General features: G+C 44.1%; 1 protein-coding gene across 5 annotated transcripts in view; it reads left to right on the top strand.

The window, feature by feature from the left end:
• The window catches only part of KANSL1 (KAT8 regulatory NSL complex subunit 1), a 167,642-nt gene that overhangs the window by 38,406 nt on the left and 108,303 nt on the right, over window positions 1-20,933 (top strand). For all 5 annotated transcript variants that reach the window (XM_055129831.1, XM_055129833.1, XM_055129830.1 and 2 more), the window contains one exon: window positions 15,688-17,059. In XM_055129831.1, the coding sequence (XP_054985806.1) occupies window positions 15,771-17,059 (1,289 nt within the window). In that variant the 5' untranslated portion in view covers window positions 15,688-15,770. The remainder of the gene's footprint in view (window positions 1-15,687; window positions 17,060-20,933) is intronic.

The raw sequence follows: 20,933 nt of genomic DNA, 5'->3' as shown, positions 1-20,933 counted from the left end.
AATCCTGGTATCCAGACCTTCCTCTTGTCTCTTCCTGCGTGGCCTTTGTGAATGGCACTTCCACCCGTGGGTGTGAAGGATGAATATGAAAAGCTAATTTAGTTTCTGGTATTTGGTGGTATGGAGACTTTGGTAATAGCAGCTCTTTGTAGAAATATTAGTCTGATTAAGTTGAACTGTCGGGAATGTTTCATAAAATTATTCGTGTGTTGCCATGGGGAATTATTTTTGAATACTTTAAGCATCTATCAGAAAAACTGAACTGCTATTTTTTTTATGGTTACTGATTTACTGCTTACCTCCTAGTTTCCCTTTGGCTTCCCTAGGGAATGAAAACAGGATGTTAATATTAACTTTTAATATTTCTTTGGCATTGGAAAAATTAATCAATTTAATATTCCAAAGAGACGTGGTTGACATTCATGAGATCCTTGGAGTTGGGCCAAGAACCCCCTCACCCCACCCCAGGGATAGCCTATAGGGTTTCTTAGAAAGAGACCAGATGAAAGTACGTTTTTTTCCCTTTGTCTTTTGTGAGCTAGACTGGTAGGAAATTTGAATCCAGTGACATGAAAGTAATAGGATAAATGCCAATAAATGATTTGATATGCAGTCATTCTGCAAAACAGCTTTCTCTTTTGTTTGCTTCAGGGATTCAATCCAGATCCATGTGTATGTTTATATATCTTTATAGTTGCTTATGTGCATCCAAGGACTTCTCCAGCAAAGTTCAGGATGTCTGGAGACCTTCCCTGCAGTACTTGGCCAGTCAGATTGGTCCCGTATTTGGATGTGGCCATGAGACGTTGCTCAGACTTCCAGGAGCCACCAAGGCCACACCAGTGATGGTGTGTGTGGGGCTGTGCAGTTCCAGGGATGGGACCTGGGCAGTGCACATATTAGCGCGCGCTCCAGCCTGTAGAGTGCTGTTTCTCTGGTCTTTTTTAGCATATCTTGATTTTATCCCCCCCCCCATATATATATACATATATATATAGTTTTAACACAAGCAGACTCATACCTGTTAAGTCTTTTTTTTCCCCTTCCTGTTTATCTATCTGTATCTTACAGGTCTTTCACACTAGCGTGTACAGTTTTTTTAGTTTTGGGGGTGGTATTCAATGAATTGTTGGTCTAAAACGATATATATTTTTGTTGAATAGGTGCCAGAAGAGCAATCACTGGGGCGAGGTTGGTAATTGCATCTGCAGTTTTATTAGGTATTGCTTTCAAAAGACTGAATGTGACCTGATTTTGATTTTGTTTTTCCCTTTTCTCTCTTTTTTAAAATTTTTTTTAAAAAATTGGCCATACCTGGTAGTTCTAAGGACTTTCTCCTGGCTCTGCACTCAGGGGTCTCTCCTGGCAGCTCCTGGGAGACCCTATGTGGTGCCAGGGATTGAACCCAGGCCAGCCATGTGCACAGCAAGCATCGTACCTATTGTACTCTTCTCCAGCCTCACGTGACCTTTTTTAGTCTGAGGATAGGTTTTGGCAATATAAATGACTAGATTTTGAGATAGGTGAAGTCTGTCCTAGATTCAATTGTTGTTCGTTTAGATCATAGCAGCCTCGTGCTGTGATCTATCTGGGGCCCTCAACGTGAGTATTCACATTCAGTGTACATGCAGCAGGTCTCTGGTGAGGGAGGTGGAGGTCAGACGTGCTGCGGTAAATACCCTCTGAAGGAGTACCGTCTAGGAGAGAGGAAGAAGGGGACCAACCAAATGGGGCGCTTATGGTGTACCAGGTGCTGCTTGTTCCATGTTGTAGCGCAGAAAAGACCCTCAGTGCCTAGGGGATGGTTGGAAAAGTACCTGATCTTGAGCTCTGCAAAGAGGAGCAAGAGTAAAGGTGCGAGGGCATGGAAGGGCTTGCGACTGGGTGTAAGGCTGCATTGGAGATGAGACTGAATGTAGCAAAGGGGTTCATCTGCTGTGTGGAGAGTTTTGGTGTAACTTTGCCCTAGGGTCACTGGAGGATTTTAACCGGGGACACAGAACATGGTCAGATTTCTTTGTTTTGATTTGGGACTGCATGCGGTGCTTGGGGGACTCTGTCGTGTGGGGATGGAACCCCAGGCTCTCGCATCAGAGCTTGCACTCCCACTCTCTGTCACCTCCCTGACCCATGCATTCCTTCCTTTCCTTTGTCCTTCCTAATAATCATTTTGGTAGTGGAATCTAGATAGATTGAACACTTACTGAGACAGGAAGATCAGCTTTTGGGGATTATTGCTGCTTGGGATGCCGCAGTAAGTAATGGGGTTCTGAACTAAGGCGGTGGCATCAGGGTGCACTGAATGTGCCTCATCATCCTGCCTGTTGAGCAGCCTCTGAGTTCAGTCAGAATGTCATCTTTTCCCAGAGACCTTCCTTGATTCCTTTAGGCAAAACAGTGCTTTATCATCTGTTTACATTTGTACTTAATTTCTGTCATCTTTAGCATTCATGAATCTGCAGTAATTTTTCGTGTCTTCAACATTGGTCCATGAGCTCCCGTGAGTTTATTATTCATGTCTGGCGTTCGTATAGAGATCTGTGATAGTACATCAGTGTCAGCGGTTAGAATCAAGGTTCACTCTCACGGGGAGTGTCGAGGGGCTGTAATTAGCTTGGAGTTTGAATTTGGTGTTGGTATGAAAGGCGTTTTGAGTAGGAGATACCTGAAGTAGTTATACGGGCAGCGTTAGATCCTACTCATTCTTCTGGTTGAATTTAGATGTTGTTTACCCTGTGAAGCCTTCTCTGTGACCCCCACCCATTTCTCAGCCTATTGAGTCTCAACAGTGACCCTCAAGAGATATCCATGTATCATAGTGATGTCTGCCCGTAGTGTTTCTTGTCATCTCTGTAGGCAGGTAGTGCTGTGCCTTGAATATTATTGACATTAAATTTATTTGGATTTTGTTTTGGGGCCACACCTGGCATTCTGAAGGCTTTCTCCTGCCTCAGTGCTTGGGGATTGAATCTAGGTCAGCTGCCTGCAGAGTAGCTGACCTTAACCCCTGTCTGTTTCTCTGGCCCCTAGTTTTATTTTGTTTTTGCGGAATCATACCTGACTCTGCATAGGGTTTACTTCTGGCTCTGTGCTCAGGGATGACTCCTGACAGTGCTCAGAGCACCGTGTTGTGCTGGGAGCCTTGCCCTCTGAACTCTCCAGTCCCGTGGTATTTCACTTTCCCCTTTGTTGTGGTCGTTGTTGCTGTCCAGGGGCTGCGCACTGGGCTGTGGTGCCCTGGAGAAGGCTCAGGGATGTGGGGCTGTGCGTCCTCTGGACTCGAAGCCTCACGCCTGCAAGGCTGCTGTTTTACCACCAAGCCACATCACTGGGTCTACTGTTGGCATTTTCATAAAACATTTATTGGACATACTCAGTAGGTAGTTTGTGTTCCTCACTGGCTTTCTCTAAAGACTATAAAATTAGAAATCTATAGTGTCTGGCAATTGAGGCCCTTCTCATTTAAATTTAGCCTTACGTTACCTGGTATAGTAGTTACAAGGTGGACTTCGAGTTAAAGATCTTTTTGTTTTTGGGCCACTCCCTGCAGTGCTCAGGGTTTACTCCTGCTCTGCACTGAGGGATCACTCTTGATGGGCTCAGGGCAACAGATGTGCTGGAGATCGGACCCAAGCTGGCCACATGTAAAGCAAAGGCCTTCTCCGCTGTTCCTGTGGTGCCAACATTCTTGGATCTGCACTCAGGAATCTCTCTTGGTGGGTTCAGGGGAACAAATGCTCTGCTGGAGATTGAACCCAGGTGGCCCCTTGTAAAGCAGTTGCCTTATCTGCTGGTACCAGCATTATTTCTTTGGGGGGGGGTTGGGGCCGCACCCCAGCGGTACACAGGGCTTACTCCTGGCTCTGTGCTTAGGACTGACCTTTGGCGGGCCTTCAGAAATCATACAGAGTGCTGGGGATTAGCTGCACACAAGGCAAATGCCTTAACCCTACATATTTAATATAACCCTTAACCCTGTATACTGTTTTTTGCTTTTTGGGTCACACCCAGCGATGCACAGGGATTACTCCTGGCTCTGTACTCAGGAATTACTCCTGACGGTGCTCAGGGGACCATATGGGATGCTGGGAATTGAACCCGGGTCGGCTGCCTGCAAGGTAAACGCCCTACCCACTGTGCTATCGCTCAGCCCCTCTATACTATATTTTTGACCCCTACTTCTATGTGGTATTAAAAAAAGTTTGCCTCCCACTCCCTTTGTATTCCACAGCAAGTCTACATATGTGCAAAAAGACACTGGTTCCAGTGTGCTGCTTACTGTAGCTTTCAGTACTTGACCACATGTCAGTCCATTGCTGCTTTCTTCCTTTTTCCTGAGAAGCTGTGAGGTACCACGTGATTCCTCTGAACTGTTAAGTGGATCATCTCCTAAACCGTGCATGGCTTGAGTTAGCCGTGCATGACTTGAGTTAGCTTCTTGATTAGTCGCCTCATCTTTGTCTGCTTATTCATTCTTGAAGATTCATCTCACTCAGTCTACTACTCTAGAGCAATCAGTGAGTGCCAACGTTGTTTATTATAAGTAATGTTCTTTTTTTTTTACCACCCCCCTATAAGTAATGTTCTTGATAAATTTAGTGAGCAAGCAAAAGAAGGACGCTAAGGAACTTTGTCTCGCCTGGAAACAGAATTAGTTGACAGAAACCATTCAGATGATTTGAATTGAGTGACTGTGCCTTTGTACATCATCAGTGCGTTGCACAGTTGAAATGGGAACACAATGCAGGGAATCAGAATCGTCTGGAAGAGTGTTCATGGAGATGTCCTGTTTGCAGAGAATTTAGGAGCCTTCTAAACAGAAGCTGACCCATAAACAAAGATGATCAAGTTGGGAATCTTAATTTTCTAACTATGTATTTGTAGTATTGTGTTAGGTTTTGTCTTGTAGAATTTTCTACTCATGAAAAAGACATGAAGTCATCTAGAATAGGGAAGTACGGTGTGATGAGGAGGTAGGAAGTGTATTGGAGAGCTGAGATATCTCTCCCCGAAACTGATGATCTTGGTAGGAGTTGGTGGGGGCTGGGGGTGGGGAGGTAGTTGTGTTTGGACAAGATGATGCGCCGCACAAGTCTGAAAGTTGCAAAGAACTGAATGGAGAGGATTTCATTATAAAGGTGGGGAAGCTGCGGAGGACAGGGGGAGCCTTTGTGTGTTTTCTGTGTATTGGTCCTTCTGTTTTGGTCTTTAGTTCTCATTTCTGGATGTAGGCTTTAGAGGAAACTCTGACGGTTCTGCTGCGGTGACCAGACTGGTTGAGCTTCTTGTTACATCCTGTCTGATTTGTTGCAGCAGTTCCTTCGTTGGTTAGTCTTTGCCTTTTTACTGTGTTTTTTTTTTCATCATCTGTCCTACCCAACTGTTCTCTCAAGTCCGGTTCTCATGTGGCAGTCCCCATTTTAAAAGCCTTTAATGAGCTCCCTGTAAGGCTGAGTGAAGTCTGACTGTTGAAGGTTTTCCATTAATGATCTGACTTAAGGCTGCTGCTCCACCTTGTTCTGTGTTCTTTTCTTGGTTTGGTTGGTTTGGGGGCCACACCCAGCATGCACGGGGATCACTCCTGGTGAGCACTGTGGTTGCCGGATGGAATTTTGTTAGGCAACGGTGTAAGACAAACGCTCTGCCCACTTGACTATCTAGCCCTTGTACTGCTTTCTTTATTAAACTGTGCTTCCTATTTCAGACATTGTGTCTTTTGTTAAAAAGTTGTCTTTCAATCCCCAAGATGTCCTGTGTTTTTCTACAGCCTTGCCATTTACCTGTGCCATTTCCTTTCACAACATTGCCATTCTCTTGTCTTTCACATACAAAATTTTAGCTAATTTTTAAGTTTGTAGTACATTTTGAACAACTTAATGGACTCTTCTGCAACCCACCTTCCTCTTCCTGTTTGTTTCCTTTATGCAGAGTGATAATAGCAGAGGAGAGAGGTCAGTGGAAGTTGCTTTTAGGTTGACTTGTCCTTCCCATTTGTTTGTTGCTTCTGTTTGCAGTGAAAGCACATTTATTGACCAGCCATGGGGAGAGTCCTTTGCCTTCAATTTCTGCAGTTTATCAACATTTTCCAGGTTATTCTCTACCTTTAGTGTACCTGAAGTCTTGTCTTGGTAACTTAGAAAGGAATAATGAAGCTTTCATTTGTAGGTACAGAGTTGTGATTTTTGTGGTATCTGAAACAACTGGATGTTTTGCTTTCTAGAAATGTAAAGAGAGACAGTGAGTCTCAATTGAGAAGCTGATTTTGTCTTAAGGATTGTTTGAGGGGCTGGAGAGATAGCACAGCGGGTAGGGCGTTTGCCTTGCACGCGGCCGACCTGGGTTCAAATCCCAGCATCCCATATGGTCCCCTGAGCATGGCCAGGGGTAATTCCTGAGTGCAGAGCCAGGAGTAACCCCTGTGCATCGCCAGGTGTGACCCAAAAAGCAAAAAACAAACAAACAAACAAAGGATTGTTTGACATGTTATAGGAAGACAGGCACCTTTCTGTAAACACCGTACTGTAAACAAGATGTGTGTCTGTGTGTGTGTGTGTGTGTGTGTGTGTGTGTGCGCGCGCGCGCCCATACCTGAGCATATCCATCCTCGAGCTCTCACAGTTCTCTAGCCAGAGATGTCATTAGTACTGAGGATGAGAAACTGGAGTAGGGGTAAATGTTGTTTCCCACATATGCTGCTTGTGTGTGTGGTAGGTGGAAGTTGATTTCTCAACCCATATTGTGATTAATAGTGGGACCAGGGAGCTAACACAGGGGCTAGGGATGCCTAATTTGTTTCTGTTTTGGTTGAGGTTTTGTTTTGTTTTTTTGTTGGCCAAACCTGCCAGTGCTCAGGATTTACTCCTGGGCTCTGTGCTCATGGATCAGGCCTGTGGGTCTGAGGATAAAACCCAGGTTGGACGCATGCAAGCTTACCAGCTGCACTATCCCTCTGTCCCATCCTGACCCTGCATGGCTCCTTAGCACTAAGTGGCCTTGGAGAGGTGCCTAGCACTGCAGGCATCCTCACACTGAGAACTTGATCCTGAGCATTGCCCTGGAACCCACCTCAAAAAAAAAAAAAAGTAGAAGGGATCCTAGATGTCACATTTATTTGTTTTATTTTGTGGCCACCCACAGCAGTGCTCAGGGCTTACTTCTGGAGGGGTTTCAGGGGACCATATGGGGTGCCAGGGATCCAGCCCAGGTCGGCTGCATGCAGGCAAGCGCCCTGTAGTTCCGGCCCAGCTTGTTTCCCACAGTACTGTGTTCCGCAAGGTTCTCGGGATCAAGGTGAAGGTTGGAGAGAGTATTCAGTATGATCAAGTGTTTGGGGAATATCCTTTGGGGAAGTTTTCCCCCAATGCTCCCAGCCTCACAGTGCTTTTGAGGAGTTAGGAGAGGCATCCGAGAGTGCCCCTTAGTCTGACCTTTTCACAGACCTTGATTCCATAGCGCATTTCTTTCATCTCAGAGTTCACTGCAGAATCTTAAGTTATGGGGACCAGAATGAAGTAGGGTGTGAAGTGCAGGAAGTAGGGTGTTTGCCTTGCACACGGCCTAAGTGGGTTTGATCCTCGGTGCCCCGTATGGTCCCCCAAGCCTGTCAGGCATGATCCCTGAGTGCAGAGCCAGGAGTAAGCTCTGAGTATTGCCAAAACAAACAAGAAAAGCCCAGAATCTTAAGTTACGTCAATGACCTCAAGTACGTTAGCTTCATTGTCTTTTAAAGTTAAATGAAATAAAAATGGGGATAAGGTTTTTTTATTCTGAATATACAGTATGAATATAATAGTATTTATTATACATTCCCACCAGTAAATTGGAAATTATAGTCCCAGCACAAAACCTACTGCCCAGTTTGTTTTTAGATTAATAAGTTAATCATAGCTTTGAATGCTGTGTTCTTTAGAGAAAGTTGGCTTACCTAAATACAGGGGTCAGGTGCTTGCCCCAACTGGGCTCTCTACCCGGGTTCAGTCTCCAGCGTTGATTGCATGGTCCACCCAAGTACTGTCCACTGTGGCTCAGATCCCACCTCCCCACCTGAGGATTTTTTTTTAAGTGATTTATCTCTGGTACTACAGTGTGGATTTTTTAAAACTAAATTGTGGGGGCCAGAGTGATCAGAGAGTGTACAGAGTTCAGTGGGTAAGGTGCTTGCTTTGCACGCTGTGTGATGGATCCGACCCCCACAGGACTGATTCCTGAGTGCGGAGCCAGGAGTAAGCCCCATCACCAACAGATGTGGCCCAGCCCCCCCCCCCAAAAAAAATACTCCTGTAAATTGTTGAGAGTGAAGGTTTGGGGGTTTAAGTGGGAAGGAAGTTATTGTTTAAGTCAACCTTTTGCTCGTTTTGTTAAATTTGAAATTACTGTGACATTTTGACTTAGGTTTCTTTTCTTTCCTTTTTTCTCCTTGGCCTTCCAATTGGTGAGGCCCTCTTATTGATTCTTGGCCAGCCGGGCCTTTAGTTCAGTGTGAGGGCCCGAGGATGCAGTGATAAGAGTTTGGGACCAGCTTCCACCACCTGGTGATGCTCAGGGAACCATGTGATTCCTGGGCTGGCTGTGTACAATCTCTCTGGCCCCTTAGATTTCTTTTTCTATTTTTTTTGCTTTTTGGGTCACAACGGCAATGCACAGGGGTTACTCCTGGCTCTGCACTCAGGAATCACTCCTGGTGCTCGGGACCCTATGGGGTGCCGGGGATCGAACCCGGGTCGGCTGCATGCAAGGCAAACGCCCTACCCAATGTGCTATCACTCCAGTCCCATAGATTTCTTTTTAAGAAGCTGCATTTTATTTTTGCTTCCCTTTTTTTATACTACTAATACATGATTATAGTAGAGCTAGTATATAAGCCAGAAAACAAAACTCTTACCATTTGCTTTTTTGGGGCCATTCCCAGTGGTATTTGGGACTTAACCTCTGATCTTATGCTCAGAGGTCACTCCTAGAAGGACTCGGGGGACTGTGTGTGGCGCTGGGGGTTGAACATGGGTTTGCTGTGATGCAAGGTAAACTCTTACTTGCTGTGCCATCTCCCCACCACCTACTTTTTAAAATAAATACCTTTGATTTATAACCAAAAAAAATTGACAGTAAAGGACACATTTTTCCATGGCAATAATAACTCTGCTCTGTTTTTTGCGGTGTACAGCGTAACATGTATGCACATGTTAATTCAGCTGAATTTTTGAATATTGTAAGTCATGAATATTAAAATGGCGTGAGGAAAATTTTAAAATGTTTTATTCTTTTGGGGGTCATTTATGGTAATTATAGCTAATAATGAGTGCTAAATAGACTTGATGTCTTTAACATTTTTGTAGGGTTGTTTTCTTTTCTTTCTTTTTTTTTTTTAAGGGCTAGAGCCATAGCACAGCGGTAGGGTGTTCGCCTTTCAAGCGGCCGACCCATATTCGATTCCTCCGCCCCTCTTAGAGAGCCCGGCAAGCTACCGAGAGTGTCGCACCCGCACGGCAGAGCCTGGCAAACTACCCGTGGCGTATTGGATATGTCAAAAACAGTAACAATAAGTTTCACAATGAGAGATGTTACTGGTGCCTGCTCAAACAAATCGATGAGCAACGGGATGACAGTGACAGTGACAGTTTTCTTTTTCCTGTGTGCCATATGTTAATAAGTACAATAGTGTTTTAGAGATTGTTTTTCAGTTTGTGTGTTAGGATTTTTTTTTTTTTCCTGAGAAGAGGGAGGCACACCCAGCTGTGCTCAGGGAACCATATCTGGTGCAGGGGATTGAACCTGGGTCTGTCATTGGCAAGGCAAACACCTTATCCGTTGCACTATCTTTTTGGCTTATGTGCCTTAAATTTTAGACATTCCTTTCACATATAGATTTGTGTTTTTATTATAATAGTGCTAATAATGGGTATTTGAGTTAGTAGGTTAAGTGGTTTTAAGTATTTTATTTAATTATCACAGCGGCCTCATTAGACTTGTTATTTGCAAGTGAGGAGTTTGTAAAGAATTGGTTTAAGGGATTAAACCCAAGGCATTACCACATACAGGGCATATACTGTATCGGCCATTGAGCCGCATGCCCAAGCTCATCTCCTAGTTAAATAATTTAAACACAGTTGAGTCAGAAAATGAACCTAGACATTCGACACTGTATCTATGGCTGCTTTGGGGGGAGGGGGAGAGTAGTATGGAATCTCAGCAGGTTCGTAGTGACCAGAGATGTAGATTTTGATCTTTTTTATTTTTTAACAGTAGGCTAATATGGGAAGTCAAAGATTTAAGATAGTTAAGAAAAGGAATTCTTCCTGAGGTGTTTTTCTCCTTTTACCTTCACTACTTATTTAACTTCTCTTTGCAGCAGATCCTGAAGTTTTGAAGTAAACAGTTTCTTGCCTTTGAAACAGATGTGATTAATGTCAAGTTCATAAATGTACTTTTGTAGAAGGTCCAAGTAATTTTATCGGAAGAGATGGAATTTGAGCCTGTAGATGGTTCTTTAAATTGTGAACTTCAGTCCTAAAATAAGTTTGGAAAGTTCACTGTCGAAGTATTTTCTCTATGCTGGGTGAGCCTGAATGTTTCTTGCAAAGCTTTGTGTGAGCTGCGTCAGCCCAGTGTTCTTGCCTGCATCTGTGGAGCGAGGCTGTCCTAAACGCCTTGGCGCTTGGGTTGTAGGTGCTGACTTAGTCATCAGTTCCTGGTGCCTTCAGGGCCAGGGCGAGGGGGGTGGGGTGGGGGTCTGGCCACAGGCGGGTGGCAGATCCTGTGGTCCATCAAATCCTGGCCTCTGGCATGCAAAGCATGCACACCAGCTCTGGGGTCAGCTTTGTATTGATCTTAATTCAAAAGAGAAGGACATTGAAAGGGAAAGATCTGAGTGTGGTTTTTGTTTACAAAAGAAAATGCTTTGTGAATTGTAAAACTGACTCAAAGTATTTTACATATAAATTAAACATTCCTTGGACTGCCAGTTGGCCTATCATAGCACTATTTCCCCCACTATGTTAGAAATTACTGTTAAAAGATAGAAATACAAAAAGTGGACAAAATGCAGTTTGTGTCACACAGAGTGCCATAAAGATAAAGTCCTGAGTGCCCATAAGATGGTACCAAGGGTTAAGGCACTTGCCTGCATGAGGCTGACCCTGGTTCTGTGGGGCCCTGTTTATGGTCCCCTAAGCATATGATCTCCTGATTGCAGAGCCTGGATTAAGTCCTGAGTGTGGGTGGATGTAGCCCCAAAATCCATACACAGAAATAAAAACTCTAACTCCCAGAGATCTGATTATTTCATAGTATGTTACAGTGCATTTCCGGGATAAAAAAACAAACAACTTTTGGCAGTTATGTAGAGCAGAGGTTCCCAAACTTATTTGGCCTATTTCCCCCTTTTCAGAAAAACTTAAAAAAATCACTCAGTGCTCTCTCTCCCTGGCCAATTACCTCCTCTAAGGGGACAGGAACGCTCCTCTGACTAGTTGTACTCCATGCCACTCGCCCGGCCCCTTCATTTCACTGCCCCTCCCTGCTCTGGAAACACTCTCCCTGGGATTCAGGGATACCGAGCAATTGACAGATAGGACTTAAATGTGTATTGATGTTTGTGTGGTTATTTTCTTAGATAATCACTTGAATATTTTGAGATTAATGATTTGAGTTTTACTGTAAAAGAATTTTAGTGTCAGGCTGGAGAGTGTATCGGATAGGGCACTTGCTTTGCATGTGATTGGCCCAGGTTTGGTTTCTGGCAGTAAGTATGGTTCCCCGAGCCCTGCCAGGCTTTTAAAAAGCCCTTGAACACTGCTGGAAGTGGTCTCAAAACAGAAAGAAAATTAATGGCTACTATTTGGTGAAGTGTTAATTAAAGAATATTTGACCAAATTGAGACATTCAAACCTTATCCCCCCCCCCTTTTTATATATTCTTTTGAGCAGGCAAATGTTGCTTTATTTTTGTGATTGTAACCTTTCGTAACTCTTAGAAATTGAGAACCAAAGAAGACCTCTAATGGATTATTAGCAGTTGAAACATTTGGAAGTTTGAGGTTTTTCTTTGCTTTTCTCTATTTTGGGGCCATACTTGATGCTGGGGTTCCTCCAGGAATTTTTTCACATGATCATGTACTTCCTTACTGTAAAATGACAAATCCAGTACATACCACCAAAAAACACCTTTTTTACCAGAACAAATAGGTTTTTGTTTTGTTTTGTTTTGGGGCCACACCCAGCAGTGTTCAGAGCTTACTCCTGGCTCTGCACTCAGGAATTACTCCTGGCAGAGCTCCAGGGACCATATGGGATGCTGGGAATCAAACTTGGTTCACTTGGGTCAGCCGCATTCAAGACAAATCCCATATTTCCTGGCCCTACAAGTAGTTGCTTTACGTCTTTCCTTCCCCTTTTCTCCTACCTCTTCTCTTTTCACTCTTCCCTTTCTCCTCTCCCACTCCAGTGCCTAGGCATGATATGCAGGGCCTCACGTGTGCCACGTCCCCAGCCTCAAATCTTTTCATGTGTTACTTAATAGAAAATAGCTGGCTTCTCATAGTTGCATTTGCTTCCATTTTATTGTTTTAAGTTGCTTTGAAGTATATAAAGGAAATCTGGTCTCATACAAACATGTACTTAAGGGGCTGGAGAGGTAGGACATTGGGTAGGGCGCTTACCTTACATGCGGCAGACCTGGGTTCAATTCCCAGCATCCCCCAGAGCACCACCAGGAGTGATTCCTGAGTGCAGAACCCAGAGTAACTCCTGGGCATTATCATGTGCCCCCAAAAAAAAATTTTTCCACAAAAAGACATATACTTGAAAAATAGAAATATTTTAATATTTAGTATTTTCACAGAATATTTGACCTACACTCAAATAGTGTATAGACCTACACTCAGATAGTTTCATAATGGTTAGTTGTAGCATATAGTCTAAAATCAATGAATTCTTCATGTTTATTAAAATCTGTTAATCTGGCCAGGGCATATATCCATGTGCTGGGATACTTAGAAATATCAGTGAATTTCAATATATGGGAATTAAATTTAACATTTATATCTATCCTGATCTACTTAGTAAGAAATAATTTTGGGGCAGGAGGGGTATGCCTGGCAGTGCTGTGGGGACCGGTTGCTGTGCCAGGGATCAAATTGATGCAGCCATGTGTGAGGCAAGTGCCTTGCCCCCTGTACTATCTCTTGGGCCCAGGAATGGCTTTTTAAGTAATGGGAAAATTCCAATTTCCTGTTGGATACGTTTAAAAAACACTTATTTTTGCTTAGAAATTCAGGTTTTTATCATTGGCAGCAAGTAATCAATGTTTTTTTTCTTAAAGTGACAAGTTCATTTTATTCACATGTATGAAAATGGTTGTTAAGTATCCAAGTCTGAGTAACCATAGTTTGTGTGGTTGTGTTAATACAAGGGTCCATGAAAAAAATTTCTAGTTGAGCTTGCCAACTCCATAAAGTGCATTCCTTGGCCCCTTCCCACCCCTGAACTCCCAGTTTCTTTTGTATTTGGGCCACACCTGGCAGTCTCTGGGACCAAACCAGGGTCAGCTCGCTTGTGTGCAAGGCCAGCACCTCAGCCACTGTGCTGTCTCTTTGGCGTTCCTTGGGTTTATGAAAGCAGCTGAAGTGTTTCATGTGTCCTTTCTGCTTCACACAGAAGAATGCTTTCTAAAAAGCCTGCATATTAGTTAAGATTTAATAGAAATTGCAGTGTTACTGCTTTATCCAAGAAGGGCCTGGCTAAATGAAACTGATATTTAAAATAAATAAGCCCCAAATAATTTGAGAAGACAATAGCCGTTTTGGTACTTGTGCCTCGGATTGTACTTATTGCCAGCAAGGTAGCTTACTCTTACTTTCTGTGCGCATATTGCAAGTGTCAGTGCTGAAGAGGGGCAGATAGTATTTTGGTTTTACTGTGAAAACAGCTTGGTTCTTGTGTATACCTCTCCCCCCAAGTGTTTTGAGATTTCCAGAAGTTCTTGAACCAATAAGAACAGTTCTTTAGATAGACTTTCTTTGACTATCTGACCAGATCAAAGGTGGGGATGATGGGGCTGGAGTGATAGCACAGCGGGTAGGGCGTTTGCCTTGCACGCAGCCAACCCGAGTTTGAATTCCAGCATCCCATATGGTCCCCTGTGCACTGCCAGGGGTGGTTCCTGAGTGCATAGCCAGGAGTAATCACTGTGCATCGCCAGGTGTGACCCAAAAAGAAAAAAAAAATGGTGGGGATGAAAAAAGAGGCAAGTAATTGAGAATTTTAGTTTGGTTGTTAAATGAAGTGCAAAGGGTGAAGGGCAAGTATTAGAAGGAAAGAATGAAACGAGTTTCAGGGACTTTGAGGAATATAGAGGTGGGAATGTTGATTAGTACAGGTCAGCAAGTTTCTCTCAGGATCAGGAGGGCCCCATGTGAGTGGCCGCTGCCATGGAAGAGAATTGAGACAGGAGGCTAGGAGATGTGCTGTGGAAGGCTTAGAAAAAGCAGCATTCAGGGAGATTTGGGTTGTCAAGCAAGCGCCACCTAATGTTTCAGAGAGTCAGATGGATTGGACACTGACACTTGACTGTTGGATCGGAAGAGATTACTGCTGACCTTTGCGAGAACAGAAGTAGAAACCAGATTATAGCAGAGTGAAGTATACAGAGGTAGTTACATGTCCTATTCCTTGAAGACCTTTTGGGGTAAAGGGAAAGACACATTGGGCAATTCATGAATAGGTAGGTTACACTCTGAAAGAAGAGAGAATTGCTGAAGCAAGCTGGTATTACTGCTCAGATTCAGTTAGGCTTCTGGGACTGTACTTGGAGAACAGTGAGAGGCTGATCCAGACGAAGTTCTCTGACCAGAAAAATGCACATGTTTATACAACCTTTGACTTAAAGTCTTTCTGCTGAGCATAGGAGTTCCTTGCTAGCTAATCCTTTTGTGTTTATAAATCTTGGTGTTTTAGCTTGGTACCTTTGCTTTAAATCTGCTAAGCTCAAGAAAGCTTTCTCTTTGGTTTTGGGTCACACCCGGCAGTCTCAAGGGTTACTCCTGGCCCTGTGTTCAGGAATCACTCCTGGCATGCTCCAGGGACCATAGGAGATGCTGGGGATCAAACCTGGGTGGGCCACATGCAAGGCAAGTGCCCTACGTGCTGTGCTCTCGCTCCAGCCCCAGCTCAAGACATTTTAAGGAATTTTTGTTATTTTTTTGGAGGGGTGGTGCTTGGGGCCAACTCTCCTTGACTTGGAGGTGGTGGGGGGGGGGCGTTGCTCCCTGTTCTTGAAGGGACCTTAGTGCCCAGACCAGATGGAATCATGGGATCGGGCCACCTGTGTTTATAGCTTGTGTTCTAGCTTTTGGTCCATCTCCCTGCCCCCAAATGTGACGGGTTTTCTTTTAACTGCAGATGATTGAAATTTAAAATTTTGATTCTCTAAGAATGGAACTTCTTGGTCTTTTTTCAGTCTGTGGTAACAAGTGGCAAAACGAAGAATGGAATTATTTGTGCAGAGTTTATGTCCTTGCTCCCTAGCCTTCCATCCCCCTACATGCAGAACAGTTGAGTCTCCTGAAGGTTTGAGTGTTTTCTTTTTGAAAGCAGAATTTGGACTGCAACATCAAGTAGTGTTTGTATGTAAAACGTGTGTGCTGTTTACTAATATGCTTGTATTTCTAACTTTCTTTTCCTTTTTCTCTTCTAGTCTGTTCTCTGGGGAGGCAGTGAGGGGCCGCAGAGCTGGCCTCGGCACCGGGAGAGGCTGGACTTCCTGTCTCTCTGTGCTGAATGGCTGCGATGGCGCCCGCTCTCACTGACGCAGCAGCTGAAGCACACCATATCCGGTTCAAACTGGCTCCCCCATCCTCCACTTTATCCCCGGGCAGTGCCGAAAACAACGGCAACGCCAACATCCTTATTGCTGCCAACGGAACCAAAAGAAAAGCCATTGCTTCAGAGGATCCCAGCCTAGACTTCCGAAATAACCCTACCAAGGAAGACCTGGGAAAGCTACAACCGCTGGTGGCATCTTATCTCTGTTCTGATGTGACATCGGTTTCCTCAAAGGAGTCATTAAAGTTGCAAGGTGTCTTCAGCAAGCAGACGGTCCTTAAATCTCACCCTCTTTTATCTCAGTCCTATGAACTCCGAGCCGAGCTGTTGGGGAGACAGCCAGTTTTGGAGTTTTCCTTAGAAAATCTTAGAACCATGAATACGAGTGGTCAGACAGCTTTGCCCCAAGCGCCTGTAAATGGGCTGGCTAAGAAATTGACTAAAAGCTCAACACATTCTGATCATGACAATTCCACTTCCCTCAATGGGGGAAAGCGAGCTCTCACTTCATCTTCTCTTCAAGGGGGTGAAGTGGTGGCATCTGATTCTGGGGACTTGAAGGGGGGTATGACCAATTGCACTCTTCCACATAGAAGCCTTGATGTAGAACATACAACTCTCTTTAGCAATAATAGCACTGCAAACAAATCTTCTGTCAATTCCATGGAGCAACCTGCACTTCAAGGAAGCAGTAGGTTATCACCTGGCGCAGACTCTAGTTCTAACTTTGGGGGCGTCAGGTTAGAGGGTAAGAAGTCTCCCCTGTCTTCCATTCTTTTCAGTGCTTTAGATTCTGACACAAGGATAACAGCTTTGCTCCGGCGACAAGCTGATATTGAGAGCCGTGCCCGCAGGTTGCAGAAGCGCTTACAGGTCGTGCAAGCCAAGCAGGTGGAGAGGCACATACAGCATCAGTTAGGTGGATTTTTAGAGAAGACTTTGAGCAAACTGCCAAACTTGGAATCCTTGAGGCCCCGGAGCCAGTTGATGCTAACTCGGAAGGCCGAGGCTGCATTAAGAAAAGCTGCCAGTGAGACCACGAGTTCGGAGGGCCTGAGTAACTTCCTGAAAAGTGATTCGGTTTCGGAAGAACTGGAGAGATTTACAGCTAGTGGTATCGCCAACTTGAGGTGCAGTGAACAGGCGTTCGATTCAGATGTCACTGACAGTAGTTCCGGAGGAGAGACTGATATTGAAGAGGAAGAACTCTCCAGAGCTGATCCCGAGCAGCGCCATGTGCCCCTGTGAGTAGAACCCGTGAATGATGTCGTTCTTGAGCGACACTGGGGCCGGGAGAAGATGGGTGCCTCTCCCTTTCGGGGAGAACAGGCTTCTTTGCATATAGGTGTCTGGATTCATTTTCATTTTCCTGATTTTTAGGTTGCCTAGATGCCCGTACCTGCTAGTACAGAAATGGAAAGCATTCCAGTGTAATGTTGTATTCTGTGTCTCTTCATTTTCTGTTGAAATAAGGAGAAAAAAAAATTAGAACACTCTGTTTATACTATTTGTACCTATACTTCTTTTAGAGTATACTTGAAATTTTTTTGAAACTAAGAGTTTTAGATTTCAGTGACTTCAGATTCTGTTTCTTCTACTAAATGGAGACAGATGTTTAGTTGATGAAGCTGACGTCTTTGGAATTTTCGGGTACTTTCATTTGAACTTTTGCTGAGGATATAGTCTTCAATTTGAGCATGACAATTTTCTAGATTTTAAGGACTAATAATTAGAAAATGTGCAGAGAACTTCACAGGATGCCTCCAAGCACAGTTCACTTTGCAACTTGATTCATAACATTGAAAGACCCCATCTTAAAGATAAGATTTTATTTTAATATTCTTTTTGTTTTGGGGGCCACATCCTCTGGTGCTCAGTGAGCACTTCTAGCAGTGGTCAGGGGATCATATAATCCTGGGGTTGAACCCAGGCTGGCCGTATATAAAGCAAGCATCCTACCCACTGTAATACTGCTCCAGCCCCTTGAAGTTTATTATCTTAGACAAGTTTAATATTATCGACATATCTGTGATAGATTCTTATAGGTTTTTCTGAATTTATTGCTTTGAGGACGATTCCTCTTTATGGTATTACTTCTGTAGTCAGAAATGCTTTACTCCACAGTGTTCTTTCCATTCTTTCCTAATTCTGCTTTGTTGTCATCAGAAAATGAGGCTATAAGAGTTTGTCTGCAGTGCTGAGAAGATAACTCATTTTATTGCATAATTGCCATAATCTTTGGCAAGGTTTTTTTTTTTTTTTGCTAAGAAGTGGGGTGCAAACATTATGTGAAATTTTACAATAAATTTGTGCCAATTAATTCCTCAAAGCTGGGTGCAGGGACTGGAGCAATAGTGCAGAGGGTCGGGTCCTTGCATGTAGCACCACATATGCACTGATTATGCAGTGGTGACAGTTCTGCAGTGAAAGGTAGTTCAAAGGAATGAAGGGCATGAGACCTGAGATTCGATTCGCCAGCATTGCATTCTCTCCCTTCCCGCACTGCAAAGCCTGAGTTGTGCTTGGGGGTTCCCCTAGAACAAATATGTCTCCTTAAAGAGAGATTCTGATACTTAGCTACTTACATATGTGTGACATATGGGAGAAGGAAATTTGATACACGGCTTGCAAAGAGCCAGGGTGGGAGTAGAATCCCTTGGCTAGCAGGTCCTCTTGTCATTGTGCTTTTGAGAGATTACTAGGGAAGGCTGAAATGAGTGGACATGTTGGCAGACTTCTTTTCCCCTCGTGCTGGAGAGGTGCTGAAAGATTTTCACTGATTGCTTGTTGACATACTTTTAACATTGCGTATATTTTCTTTTTTTCTTGATTTTGTTCATATTATCCACATGGATAACTATTTGAATATAAAATTTTGGTTTATGTGTCTTTGAGAGAAAATGTCTGGGTAATCTTGCTGACGTTCTACTTTGTAGACTTAGTTCCATGTTTCTTTTAATGTGCTTGAGACCTTTTTCCTTTTTGAGATCACATTAGTTTACACCAATATTTTAGGAACATATATCCAAACACAAAGCAGGTTTGTTATTGTAGTTATTTTGCCTTGAATGAATTAGTAGCTTAAAACAGCTTCACAGTATTTTTGTGATGTTTCAAAAACCAGTTTTAAAAAAGTCTTGGTTAACATGAAATATTTTGTGCTTATGAGTAATTTTACGTAACCAGCATTGTGAATGAAACAGAGCCTGAAAGCTCTGTAAACCGAATTGCATAATTTAGGAAAAAAAACTTAGGCTCTATCAGCTTTTCTTGGTTTTTGTTCTTGGGGTTCAGTGCCTGGTATTTAGAGGCTACTCCTGGCTGTGTGCTTAGGGCACCATTTAGTGACAGGGATTGAACCTGGACTTCCTGTATGGAAAGTATGTACTCAGCTGGTTGGATACATTGTATTGACAATATTTTAGTCTGTTAATGTTAATGTGGATAAGTGGTCCAGTCTAGTGAAGTAAAAATATCTAACCATATCTTATTCTCAGGGATAATCCATAGACTTGAAAAGACTTTTAGTCCATTAACTTACTATTTAGTTCTAGATATCTTAATCTAGACTGGAGTATATGTGAAGTACATGGATAGTTGAAAGATTGTTTTAGACCTTTTAAATGAGTTGACCCCTCACACAGTTAACTCAGTTTTTTTTTTTTTTTTGCCACATATAGTGGTACCCAGGGCTTACCCCTGTCTCTGTGCTCAGAAATTACTCCCAGTGGGCTTGGGGCACCATATGGTTGCCAGGGATCAAACCTGGGTCAGCCTCATGCAAGACAAGTGCCCTACATGCTGCTTCTTCCCTCTGGCTCCTTGTTGAGCAAAATAACCAGAATTATTCTTCGATCTGATAGCCGCATGTTTACTCTTTGAATCTGTTGGCCCCTTTTTAGCATGTTTAGGGGGAAGGGGCTTCCAGGCAGTGCTCAGGGGTCCCGGGGACCACATTGGGGGCATTGGCCAACCAGGCTGGCCAGGGAGTGCACTGACCCTGGCGTCCTGTGCAGCTTGGGACCTACGGTGCCTTGTACCACCAGGGCCATTCCATTGGCATTTGGGGACCATCAGGGTCGGCCCCAGTGATGCGCAGGAGCCTCCTATCTTCTTAGTGACTGGGCATTTTTAAAAGCGATTTTCAGCAATGGGTCAGATAAAATAAGTGAGACATTGGCTTAATTAAGATAAAAGTGGGAGGTGGAGAAATAATACAGGGCGTAGGTGCTTGCCTTGGACCTGGCCGACCTGGCTTTGATTCCCTGAGTGCAGAACCAGGAGTAAGCCCCAGTACCACCTGATGCGTGGCCCAAAGCCTCTCGCACAAAAAGGGCAGGGTGTTCTTTGGGCATCGAGAAGCCCTTTTTTGGTGACCAGTAGCTCCTTTCACATCTCATAACTGCATTTAAAATTCTTGTAACTCACTTTGTCTGGGGACCACACAGACAGTGCTCAGGGCATACTCCTGACTCTGCACTTAGGAATTACCCCTAACTCTGTGGGGGACCTTATGGGACACTAAGGATCAACCCACCTTATCCACGAGTAAGGCAAGCATCCTACCTGCTCTGGCCCCAGAAGCTTAACTCTTTTGTTCGTTTGTTTGTTTGCTTTTTGGGTCACACCCGGCGATGCTCAGGGGCTACTATTGGCTCTGCACTCAGGAATTACTCCTGGCGGTGCTGGGGGACCATATGGGATGCTGGGAATTGAACTGGGTCGGCTGCGTGCAAGGCAAAGGCCCTACCCAGTCCCAGAAGCTTAACTCTTAACGATGATCAGCTGGTGAATTCCAGCCATTTTCCTCTTCCTGCCTGAAGTATTCCTCCCAGAGTTGGGATTTGGTCTTGATTTGGTCCAGGCAGTTAATAGTGACTTACCAGACTTGAGTGAGTTAGGGTTCGTTTGGTCCAGGGTGGGGTGCGGGTATCTAAGGGGTGCAGTGGCTTTTGTGCCACACCTAGCAGTGCTCCAGGTCTGCTTCTGAAGGCTCTGTGCTTTGGGGATTTACATGGTGGGCTCAAGCAAGCAAGGCACACATCTTACCCCCTTTACTATCTGCCTGTGAAGTGAGTCGTTTTTATCATTATTATCATTTTTGGGTTACATCTGCTG

Source organism: Sorex araneus, chromosome 3 (assembly GCF_027595985.1).
Source record: "Sorex araneus isolate mSorAra2 chromosome 3, mSorAra2.pri, whole genome shotgun sequence".
Classification (NCBI taxonomy): domain Eukaryota; kingdom Metazoa; phylum Chordata; class Mammalia; order Eulipotyphla; family Soricidae; genus Sorex; species Sorex araneus.
The sequence above is the reverse complement of the archived record's forward strand: the minus strand, read 5'-3'. Positions and strand labels throughout refer to the sequence as shown.